The sequence below is a fragment of the Myodes glareolus genome, chromosome 14 (genome assembly GCF_982192425.1).
Source record: "Myodes glareolus chromosome 14, mMyoGla1.1, whole genome shotgun sequence".
Taxonomy (NCBI): domain Eukaryota; kingdom Metazoa; phylum Chordata; class Mammalia; order Rodentia; family Cricetidae; genus Myodes; species Myodes glareolus.
Window position 1 is genome coordinate 54,376,649 of NC_142039.1, and position 12,466 is coordinate 54,389,114.

At 44.5% G+C, this 12,466-nt stretch overlaps 1 protein-coding gene across 2 annotated transcripts in view; it reads right to left on the reverse strand.

The window, feature by feature from the left end:
* Positions 1–426: 426 nt before the first annotated feature.
* The window catches only part of Ssr1 (signal sequence receptor subunit 1), a 29,846-nt gene continuing 17,806 nt past the window's right edge, over positions 427–12,466 (reverse strand). The window contains exons 8-9 of one of the 2 annotated variants that reach the window (XM_085699399.2): positions 12,204–12,267; positions 427–1,193 (exon numbers count right to left, since the gene is read on the reverse strand). In XM_085699399.2, coding sequence (XP_085555525.1) covers positions 1,169–1,193; positions 12,204–12,267 — 89 coding nt within the window. In that variant the 3' untranslated portion in view covers positions 427–1,168. Of the gene's footprint in view, positions 1,194–5,233; positions 12,268–12,466 lie in introns of those variants that run through there. The other variant, XM_085699400.2, reaches the window with a different exon arrangement.

Here is a 12,466-nt window from a genome sequence, read left to right on the forward strand (position 1 = left end):
TGGTGGTCCAGGAACTCACAGAGATCTGCCTATCTCTGCTGGGGTCAAAGGCCTGTGCCATCAACACCTGACTTTTCTTTTCCTTTTTCTTTTTGAATGCAGGCTCTTGAGCCAGCTCTCTGAAACCCCAGAGTTTGACTTAGGCTGGTAGCGTAGGCAGAGGGGTTGTTTCCAGGGGATGCACGTGGTTCAGTGGCAGGGTTGGTGACCCAGCCTGTCTCTGTGTGCCTGTGTCCTGGACCAGACGCAAGGCTGCTTCCTTCAGCCAGTGTGTTGCTCTCACCTCCTCCCACGCTCACCACCCACCACCCCAAATGTGCTCTTTCCGTGAGTCCCTCAGCGATATCATTGGATACACCTGGGAAGGGGGATTGCCTTCACCTTTGACCTCCCAAGGCCTGGCACCCAGCAAGATCCACACATGTCTGTAAGCCTTTCATATCAATTTATTTCCATCCAATTTGATCCAAAGCAATTCAACTCGGTCCCAATAGCGTGGCTCAAGCTCACGGCAAGCGTCAACACACAGAAAACAGCCGGAGAGCCTGCTAGGGGAATCTACATTTGTAGGAAGTGGTACTGACTCCGGTGTCTGGCTCAACCCCACCAGTGGGCCTGTGGAGTGGGGGCGGGGCCACTCAGCCCTTTATAAGGCCTCCTGTAAGCCCAGCTGAGGATGCTCATCGTTGACCATTTCCTCAAACAATCATGGAAGTTGCTGAGTTGTGTCCAATGAAGGAGGCATGCTAGCTCACTTCACACAGACTCCTCTGTCTCCCGCCATCTTTGTCATGAGGCCATAGATGGTGTGAGGACACGAAAGGCCACTGACCCAAGTGACCTAGAGCTTGGTCTGAGGTTCCTCCATTCCTGGCTGGTTGGGCTCCTCCCTTCCTCCACACTAGCTGTCAGAGTCACTGGACTTCCTGGGAACACCCCACCCTGAGACAACACCCAGCAGCGGTTGTTCATCAGCCACAAAGCCCTGGTGACAGCCATTTCCACAGAGGGTTCAGCTGAGCAGCTGGTGCTGTCCTAAATCTCACAAACAGCAAGCCGGTGCAGAGAAGACATCCAGGGACCACCGGTCTAGGCAAACTTCCGGAAGCAGTGGAGGCAGGCACATCATGCACCTGAGACAGTAGGATGGCCGAGCTGCAGGGTTCCCTCAGTGTGCGTCCTTCTTTCTGCGCCTGAAAGAACAAAGGGACAGGGTGACCTCAGAGGCTGCTTGGTGTGCTCTCGGTCACTGCTCCGGTGTCCGGAGCTTGTGGGATGGGGCAATGGGGCCTACGACCATCTCAAAGGCATCTTTCTGCTGCTGTGTGAATCTGAACATTTCACCTGTCAAAGAGTCAGGGACTCTCCCCTATGAAGACTCAAAGAGAAAAGTCTAAGCCGGGAGGTCAAAGTTATTAAAATTGGCCCAGAGCATGAGCCCCTCCCAGAAAGAAGGTCCAATCAGCGTGCTTCTTCCCTGAGATTTGGTCACTTTCATGCTTCAGGAGGGACCTGGTGTGAAAAGAAGCTTCACCACACTGCAGCCTAGAGTAGAGGCCACAGAGGACTCTAGAGCAGTAAGGATCTTTGCTCTAGAAAGCAAATCAGTGCCTGACCATTCTTATCCCTTCACCCACCCAACAAACTTTGAGTCCCGGGCTCTAGACTAGAAGCTGTCGTTGTTGCTGACCCAGGGAGCAAGATATGACCCTCTCAGCCAATGGCAGTGTACACACCCTGAGAACTCAGTGTGACTGAAAGAAACCCTCTGCCTGCGCTAATGGGACAGACAGCCATCCTCCGAGACGTGGCAGAGTTCAAGAAAGCTCTGTTCCAAGGTAATGAGAGAAACTACCGAGACGGCTCAGTTCATAAAAGGCCTGCCAGGCAACTGTGGACCAGAATTTGGATCCCCAGACTCCCTGTAATGCTGGGTGGACTCAGAAGGGACAAGAATGGCAGTCACAGTGGATCAAGGCCCTGGCAGCACAGTGGCCAGGGGCCACGTCCACCACTTGGGGACATTGGTATCTGGCATGTACTTTCTAAGTAGGCAGGTCCCAGGTGTATCCGTGCACACTTGTGTGGGCTGGGCACTGGCAGCGTGGCTGGCTACACACACAGGAGCAACCTGAGATTGCTCGGAGACAGATGAAGTGAGGGAGGATGAGAGATCTAAGCCTTTTAAACAGGTCACGGTTGGGAGAACAAAATTCAAGCACTTCCGTTAGCGGCGGACACACGATCACTGCTCACACGGGGGAGCCCCGGGAAAGCCATGGTGGGCATTCAGATCAGCTTTCTGTCATGCTGCTTGTTTTTAAAAAAGTGAAGGTAAACTCAAAGACTTAGAACCTTCATTGGATTAACTAGTAACTCTACTGGCCCTCCTTGACAGGCGACGAAGCAGGCGGAGGTAAGTCAGGGAACTAGAGGAAGGTTAGCCATGCAGTAAATGGGCAGGCGGATTCAGGTAAGGGTTCATCGCAGCAGCTGAACCAGTTAGTGCACCACCATCAGCCAATGATTGGAAACCAACTGCTCTGTTCTCATGACGTCACACACATAAATAAGAGCCCGTTCGTGGCAGGCAAGCTTGCTTTGCTCAGCTTGCTTCTCTTGGGGCAGTGGTTCTCCTCCTTCCTAAAGATGAGACCCTTTAATGTAGTTTCTCATGATCTGGCTACCCCAACCATAAAATGATTTCCGTTACTACTTCATCACTGTGATTTTGCTACTGTTATGAATTGTAATGTAAATAGCTGATATGCAGGAGGTCTGTATGTGATCCAAAGGGGTCGCGACCCATAAGTTGGGGAGAGAAAATGAGTCTAGCGGGCACATACTGCCTGTGGCTGGCCGTGCTATGGATGGCCTGTGGGGGAAGGATGTGTATTACAGCAACCATCTTCCTACTGACAAATTGTTCTGGTAACCAAGGACATTTCACAGATGGCTTTATTGATAAAGCAGTATTTTCCATTCTGCAGTAATGTGTAATTTAGAGTGGGGCACATCACAGGCATGCTGTGCGAAGGGTCAACTGGCATAAGTAGTGTGTTTAGGAGAGAAGTCTTCCCAAGTTTCTCCAGCTTTCAGGCAGTATGAACCAGCTAGGAGGCCCTGGGACTGGGAGGTTCAGTCACTGCCATACCCTCAATGGGCAGCAGAGGGCAGCAAAAAGACATCTGTGCAAACTGGCTTCAAGGGAATACCTCCCACATTAAAATGTTTTCTTTTTATTTTTTTTATGTTTGTTATTATTGTGTGTGCGCATGCGTGTGTATATGATCAGAGGACAACTTTGTGGGGTCAGTTCTTTCCTCCCACCATATGGGATCCAACTCTGACTTGGTGGCAAATGCCTTTACTTGCTGAGCCATCTTGCCTGCCTAGCAATACTTTATCATTTGGAAGCTCCCTGAAGGGCAGAATACAGAAATGGACTTTTATACACATTTAGAAATGTGTGCATTTTCTTTGTATTTTTGTTTGCTTGTTTAGTTTTTCTCAAAACAAGGTCTCTCTGTGTACATCTGGCTGTCCTAGGACTCAGTGTATAAACCAGGCTAGCCTCGAATTCAGAGATTCACCTACCTCTGCCTCCTGAGTGCTGGGATTAAAGGTGTAAGCCACCACTACCCTGTTTTGTTTTTTTTTTTAATTGAAATTTAAAATTTATGGTGTGTGTGTGTGTATGCAGACACCTATGTAGAGGTCAGAGGTCAAACTGCGAAGTTGGCGCTCTGCTTCTCGATTCTGGCTTGTACAGCACGTCTTTTTTAATCCTCCGAGCCATCTCATTGGCTCTAACTAGGCTGTCTGAGACAAGGGCTCACTTTTTAGCCCAGGCTATCCTTTAAACACCCAGCAAGCCTCCTGCCTCAGCAGGATTACTAGGATCTTTACTGTATCTGTGACCAGCTGGTACTTAGTTTTAAATATTTGTGACCCCACACTAGTCTTTGGAAGCAGAACAATGGAGGGACTAAACGTTGACTGCTTTCTTGTCCCTCTCCTCCCGCTACTGTCAAGGTTAGTGGCCAGTTTGTGCTGTCTGTGAGGGGTTAGTGATTTTTGCTTGGCATCATTTGGTAATGCCTGGTCATTAAGCACATAAGAAGGTGTCTGTGGTTACAACTTAGTTTAGGAACAAGTTTTTCGTACTGAAGCTACACCTGCCATGCTTCCGTGCCCTTTCTAGAGCCACCAGATGGAATTTCACAGAAACCATTGCGCAGCGATTGGGAGGCCCTGGCTGCCATTTCTTGAAATGAGCAGCAGTCTCCACTCCAGATCCCATCAGCTCTCTGCAGAGACTCAAGGTCCTTCCTGAAAACCCAAGCCCAGCATGCAAACGTCTCCTCTCCCCTGGGTTTTCAGTGGATGGTGACCAGGAGGGAGTTTTGGTTTGGAGGGAGTTTTATATGGAAGGCAGCACAATCATAGCTCAGGATACACACACGAACCTGTTTGAATCTCAGTTTTGCAGCTTAATAGTGGAATTTTTTAAAAATCAAATTAACTGGAACTTTTAATTTTCTTATTTGCAAATGTATCATAGTGCAGCTGTGTAAAGAATTCCTAGCATCAGATACTATTTGAAGACTCCATCTAGTGACTTTGTTTTGGTTGAGCTGTGTGCAGTGTAGGGCCGTGTGCATCTGAGGCACTGGATCTACCACTGAGCAACATCCCTAGGCCTTCAACAGTTCTGGTCCTAAAGCTCACATCTCACAAGGGTGAAACAATGTTAAGTGTCAGGAGGAGGAGGACAAGGACAACAAAGGAAGGTGTGTGATGCTCACAGTCAGGGGAAGCGTCCCGAGGTAAGCTGGAGTGAGGCTGGAGAGGGTGTGCAGGTGAGGACAAGGCAGGGAGGATGCTCTAACGAAGACCCTGGCGCACCCTGTAGGCCACAGGGGAGCACCACAGCCAGAGGAGTGCCCACAGGAAAAGTCAAGGTCCTGACATGGCCAGGGCAGGGAGGTCGCACTGAACTGAACATGGGGGCTGGGCTAGTGCAGAGCAGAGGGGAGAATGGGACATTGGCAGTTCACAGCAAGGATGACATAAAATACCTGCAGGGGCTGTCTGTGAGCAGTTATCCCAACCTTCAAACAGGAAGTGTGATAACACATTTCAGGCATTGGCTCACTTTTCTTTTCCTTTTTGTTACAAGAAAGCTATCTGTAACTGCTTTGAGGATCACACTCATCTCTGGAGGCCCAGATAAATTCAACATTCATATTTATTGCTTTCATTATAAAATATAAGCACTTTACAAACATTTTGAAAAAGAAAAAAAAAATTCCACCGCCCTAGCACAGACAGCATCAGCATTCTAGGTTCTTCCTAGACTTAGCATTTAAAGTTAATCTGAAATTTAATACTGTTCCAAGCATTTAGAAGAAAACAAAATATTGGCTCTTATAGTCCTTGTTTTTCCTAATTCTTCAGAGCATGCTCTTCTTTCACAGAAAAGGATGGAAACATCAGTTATAAAGCCACATCTCCAGGTTTCCAGCCGCTGCCAAATGACCTTTCTGTGAGGAACATAGCGTGACTGTGTGGAGAAGAGCTGGGAGGGACACCTGGTGTTCCTGTCTCACTGGGTGTCCAGGTGACAGCAGGTTTAACTGGCTGCTTTGTGGTGTGTGATTACTGGAAGCCCACTCTTAGTATCAGTGAGAACGGGAGGAGGGTAGGTCTCAGAACCCTCATGTATCTTTTATGGCCATGATCTGCAAAGTCAACAGCCCAGCAGCACACGTGAAATGTGTATGCACACGTGTACACGTGAGCATGTGCGTGCTGGGGATGGACCCAGGGCCTCACACACCCTAAACAAGCTCTCTACCACTGAGCTCCATCCCCAGCTCTTTCCAGATAGGATCTCATTAAGTTGTGCTGGCTGGTCTTGAAATTCACCTTACAGCCCAAGCAGGCCTAGAAGTCACAAATCCTCCGGCCTCAACCACCCGAACAGCTGGGATTAAAAGTCTACATCATCAAGCTAGGTATAAAATTGTTAGTCCACTTGACAACACTACTTTGTTGTTTGGAATGGCAACATTTTTGTATGTAGAGAATGCGCTAACTTTTAAAAACATAATTCTGAGCAAAATAATGATCAAGTTTGTAATTTATTTTTAGACAGGATCTCACTACATAGACCAGGCTGGTCCAGAACTCATGAGAGATCCACCTACTGCTACCTCCTAAGTGCTGGGGTTAAAGGCATGTGCCACCATGCCTAGTCTACTGCTTAGTACTTTAGGTATCTTTGTGCCTCTCATCTCTCAAGATATTGCAGTGAGGCTCTCCCGGTCAGCCGTGATAATGGGCAAGCCTTGGAAACAGAAGCAAAGCAGTTCCAAGTGGTAGGCACCTTTATGTCCAGACTTAGCACAGTAATCTTGATACTCATGTGGAATGCATATCGAAGTTGCATGAGAATTACTGGTTCATTACTCCCATTTTCACTGAACAGACACAAAAGACACCCAAAGAACACCTTCAGACACATCACCATGGAGAGCACACTAGAATGCTTCCTAATAAATGAACCTGCTTGAAGCACACTGTAGGAAACCACAAGCGGGGACGCGTTAAGTTAAAATAGCAGCTCCAAGTCTCCTGAAGGGAATCACGAACAGAAAAGTGATGTTTCTGAATCAGAGGTATTGCAGAAGCAGAGAGAACAGAAATCTAATAATCATTAGCAGCAGAACTGAAGTTGCTGTCATTCGTTAATTAAGGCTAGACAAACGGGGAGCTGTGTTGCTCAAAAGTGACCCAAGAGCTGCAGAGGGACACAAAACATGCTATTGGCCTAGGAAAGGAGACTAACAGGTCACAGGCAGTTAGAATGCCCCTAAAGTAAACAATTTAGAGCAAAGAACCCAGGACAGAAAACCCACCAACATGAAACGGTGGTGGTGAGAAATGATCGCGCGCTGAAGCACAGCCTGGACGGGAAAGTGGACTTAAGGCTGATGAAGACCAGGTAACTGTAGACGGCTCTGGCCATGTGAGTGCCACGAGACCCTAGAAGAGCAGGCTTTGCCAGGGCAGAGATAAGTCAGAAGAAAATTGAAATGCTGCAAACCTAGTGAAGGGAAAGCAAGGAAACAGCACAGGGGACATTCTGACAAAGGAGAAAAAGTAGACACAGTGGAAGCAGGAGGAGTTGCAGAACTTACGATGAAGCTTTCAAGAAGCAGGCAAAGTCGGAGATGGAGAGGATGGTGTGAAAGGAAGAGTCCATCTGGGGATTGAGAACAGTCTACTACAGAAAGTCCGCCAGAACTGTTAGGGCTCATACAGTCCCGAGGGTTGTCACTAAGACACAGGGGAGCCTACTGTGTGCACAATGAACACACTCATCAAGGGATTCCTTACACCTCCAGTTGAGTGTTAGGCAGCAATTACAGAAGTAGGTGTCCCAGACTCCCAGAGGCTATGTCGCATGTCTGATGACTGAATGAACATGAAGCAAGGACTCGATAAATCTGACTTGAGCACCTTTATTTATTGGCACAAGGAACTGAACTCAGGTCTTGTGCACATGAGCCAAGCACTAAACTCTATGAACACCATTCTTCAGTATTTCCCATCCTCTTGTCTAAACTGCCTTCAAACTGCACAGGACAACCTTGGGTATCATCCTTAGGAATGCTGTCCTCTACCCTTGAGACAGAGCTGGCTGGCACATGCCACCGTACCTGGCATTTTCATATGGATTCAGGAGCTCAAACCCAAGTCTTCATGCTTGCCACGCCATTGTCAACTTAGCTATGTTCCCAGTCCGTGTTGCCTTTTTTTTGGAGACATTGTCTCACTATGTAGTTCTGATCGGCCTAGAACTCACTAAATAGATTAGGCTAACCTCAAACTCAGAGCTCCACTGGCCTTGATGCTTCTTTAGGCAGTAACAGGTCTCCACCTAACTGAGCTAGAGACTGTCAGTACACAAGTACTGGGCTCACAGTCTAGCAGAGGGAGATGTGACAACAGGACAACTGTCACAGGCACACACAGTAGTAGTCTGTATAAAGAAAAGCAAAGAACACCACAGGCACAAATTACATCTCTGTGCCTTGAAGACTAAAGACCTAACCTTTGGGCTTTCCAGGTACACGGATACACTGGATTTTCTTTACAATGTCTTACTGTGCCTAAAGAAAATCCAAACTGAACAGAAACTAGGTGAGAGGTCTTGTAACTCTAGACCTGTCCCTACCTGCCTGTGTACTACAAACAACTATTACATCTCTAACATGAATATGGATAGTTCAGCTAAAAAAATTCAAACAAACTGCTTTCATTTTTTTGAAACAGGGACTTGCTATGTGGCCAAGCTGGACTTTCTCATGATCTTTCTCCTTCTGCCTCCCCAGTGCTGGGATTACAAATGTGCACCACCACACACTGTCAGAAGACATTTTTTTTTAAAGAATATAAACTCTTTATTGGGGAGACATATAAACTATACTATTTAATGAAGACTAAATGTTAGGGTATTGTGGTTAACTAAATTATAAAAATTATGTATGTAACCAGTTCAAGTAAACACACACACACACACACACACACACACACACACACACACCACAAGCAAAGTGTAAAGATGCATTTCTGCAGTGCCTATGAGCTAAGTGGCAAGTGTGTTCAATGTGTACATGGTACAAGCATATACTGGACATCCAATACCAAAAGCTATCTCCACTTTCCAGCTGCTGGATTCTGGAAAATGAGTATTTGCAAGCTGCCCAGATGCTTGATTTTATAAAATTTCCATGCTGCCTGGAGTACAGAGAAAGAACACAGAGGTTTTGAAAACAGCTATCTCTGAAGCCTCCAACTCACTTAAATTCAGTGACTTTCCACCACACACTACGTGAGAACAACGTTCACCAGACAAGCTTCCTTCCCTTCCCATTCCCTTACAAAGGCAACCACAGGGGACCAGCTTTAGTGTGTAGTCCCTACAGAATTCCACCATCTAGAAAAGACCCCCAGAACTTCAGAGAGAATCACAAGTCTCGGTTTTATGTAAATGAAAAAGTAATAAAACCATGTAAATATCAACAAAATTAATACTTGGAATCAACAATTTGCTTAGCTATCTGCAATAATTGCTAAGCCCTATTCTCTCCTCTTCGGAAGTGCTCTGCACAGGTGGTTTTTTTCTGAAACACATATGAGAATAACCATGAAACCCAACATCACATATACACTGCTACCAGGAAACATGACATCAGGTACTCTTCACTAGATGAGTAAGGGAGGACTAAGAAATATAGATCACGTATATGAACTAGCTCTATGGCATAAATGCTGCCCACACTGTTAAGTGCTTCAACTGCATCTAGAAATAGTCTTAATTTAAGCTAACATACAATTCTGGAACTCAAAGAAAAACCAAGGGTCTAACCTATCAACCTCTTGATGAGAGTATATATATTGTTCTGAGCTAAATTAGAATATTTCACGCCATACTGTAGGAATTCAAGACCATCCTGAGCAAGCCGTAAGATCCCATCTAAAAACAAAGAAAATTCATAACTCAAATGCACTACCAAGCACATTTCCTTTTATCCCAAGAGTATGAACACCTTTGCCCTAAAAGAGATGAATGCTGGATGTCCTTGCATGAAATGTCATCTACTGTACCTCCCTAATCTTAGCGCTACTGTTCCAACACTGTACCACTGGCCTCTCTCCCTAACAACCCTAGGCTGCTGTTATTCCACCTACCAAAGTTTGCTTTTCTGTTGTCATCGCTACTCTCGTTTCTACCTGGTCCTTTCCCCCTAGGCTTTTACAAAGTCTCACCGCTCCTAAAACTCCTCAGGCAATATTGCAGGGGACAGTTTATCAGTCCCAAGTCCCTACTACAAAACATGATTCAAATGATGAAGCTATACAACCAGAGTGGAATCCATGCTTTATGACACATTATTCTCAAAGGTCTGGGTCATAGGTTTGATACACATGATCCTTAAAGTCATTTAACAGATTCTGAAACCCACTTGTTCAAACAAGATAAATTCTGGAACTAAGGTTGATGCAATGCAAATGACTATATTGAAACAAAAAAGAAAAAGCGTTTCATCCAAGTATTTACATTTTAAAAAGACATTTAAAAGTAGACTACTTATTAAGTGTGCTTGAACAAACCATGTGTGGAATTGAATTCCATTCATTATGGAGTTAGTTTCTGCTAAATACTTACTGATGCTATAGTAGGCGCCTGGCATTTGAAGACTTGAGTTTCAGCTGTCCCCAGTCTCCACTAAAAAGTAATACATTCTACACGCCCGAGGCTCTAATCTGGGCCTCAGAAACAAAGAGCTGGTGTATAAGGCAATTACTCAGGGATGAGAACGTGGCGGCTATAAGTGTGGTTTCTGCAACTACCCATGTTTTTACCCAGGTGTTTAGTCAAACTCTACGGGCCATTTAAAGGTTTTAATTATGTATACCTTACTGTAGTATGTTACAGTAGCTTAACAAACGCAGATATTCACAGAAGATTCTGGAAAATGCTTGAGAATGAGAAGCGTCTCCTATATTACATCAAGTTAAAAACCATACAGTTCCTCAGGCCTCAAAGCACCTTTTCAAAATAAACTGATTATACAGCTCAATTTAAAAACCCGCACACATTATATTACAGGCATAGAAAGTTTACAGTTCAACAATGCAAACACAGGCAATTTGACATTTCAGTCCCTTTTGCAACGTGATTAACAATTACAGAAGACCTTCTATCATTATTGGCTTTGGTTAACATCTTACACAGCTTGGAAGTTCTGTTTCTGTCTATGTTTTGTTTTGTTGTTTTCCTGTAGGTGTGTGGGGAAGGGATTGGACCTTCCAATAAAAATGAGAAGAAGTCAGGAATAGAAGAACCTACTGAAATTACTACTTCCTTGTAATACACCAGGGAGAATATGGCTTAAACACAGAGCCAAGTCTCTTACTCATTCACACTCAATGTTAATTTCTATTAAGTCTGACAATAATGTCAAACTTAATTCACTAGTTTAGGCAAGAGTAAGTTAAGGTATTGTTATCAAAACCAACTTAATTTTGGTCCCGAAATCTTAAGTGCTTAAATTCTGGGAATTTTTCAAATTAACAATGATAGCATGTAGGTCAACAATCAAAACCTCAAAAGAGCAAGTTAAAAGATAAACCTTGTAACTATTTTAAATCTATCCAATTAATGTTTTTGTAGATTAGGATTAACTAAAATGTACCCTGCCCTGACAATTTGATCCCCTTGGTCTATAGACCATGACCATTTTTCTTAGGAGTATTTCTAAGAACAAAAAGCTCTGCTTAAACCCAACAACAAGCAAAGAAGCAAGGGAAGGAGGTCACTCCAAAGCTCTCACAAGTCACATAGAACAAGAAACAACACAACATCCCAGTTTGCATCGACAATTTTTTGTTTAAAAACAAAACAAAACAAAACAAAACAAACAAACAAACAAACAAAAAAACAGGTGTGGAATTAGGATTTATATACCAATATCAATAGAAGTGTCAGGTTTCACAATTTTGTTGCTTAGAGATTCCAAAATTCTTTGACTCTATCGGTAAGTTCCTGAAGGTGTGCACACAGTAAACAGCAGCAAACACTCAACAACATGCCTCTGTTGTTCAGCCAGCAGCCACACCTGCCTGTGCCTTTAGAATATAAACTGTAGCAGACAGCAAGCAAAAGGCCAGTTTGTGCCATGAATTCAGATTTGATTCCAAGAAATGAACAAATTATTTCATTAAAAGGCAGAACATCTAAACTACACTGGGGAAAAGTATCAATTGAGCTGGGGTAAAAATCATAAAATATCACAAGGGAGGTGGCAACAGCGTTTTGCTGAGTATTCTAAAGGCATGTTTCAGGTAGTCTGACAATGATTCTGGTAAGACAACTGCTCAGACACTCACACCCACACAGTTTAATGTTTTGTTTTTTTTTAAAAAAAGAAAACCCAAATTTGTTACTTTAGAAAAACGAATGCAGTGCATTTTCAGCAAGATTATCGCCACAGACTCTGATTGCTCAGTCCACACATAAGCAGGAGTTGCCTTCTATGGTGATATGGCTTCTCTGCACTAATTCCCATGGCCGAAAAACATTAGGGCAGGGGAAGCACAGACTGAATTGTTGCACAAAGAACATTTACTCATCAGATCCCACTGATCTCTTCTGTGCCCGCTTCCTGGGCAGCCTTCTTGGAGAAGCTTTATCTGAAAGAAAAAGCAAGAAAGAAGCTAACTCAAGAACATTTTGCCTTTTCAGCAGTAAACTTTACACACACACGCGCATGCACACACACACACACACACACCATGTGGTTAACAAATGCCTCTTACACCTAGCTCTAGGTTTTTAAAATAAGTTAAAAATATCTTTCAAGGGTAATACCAATTAAAATAAAATTTTCAC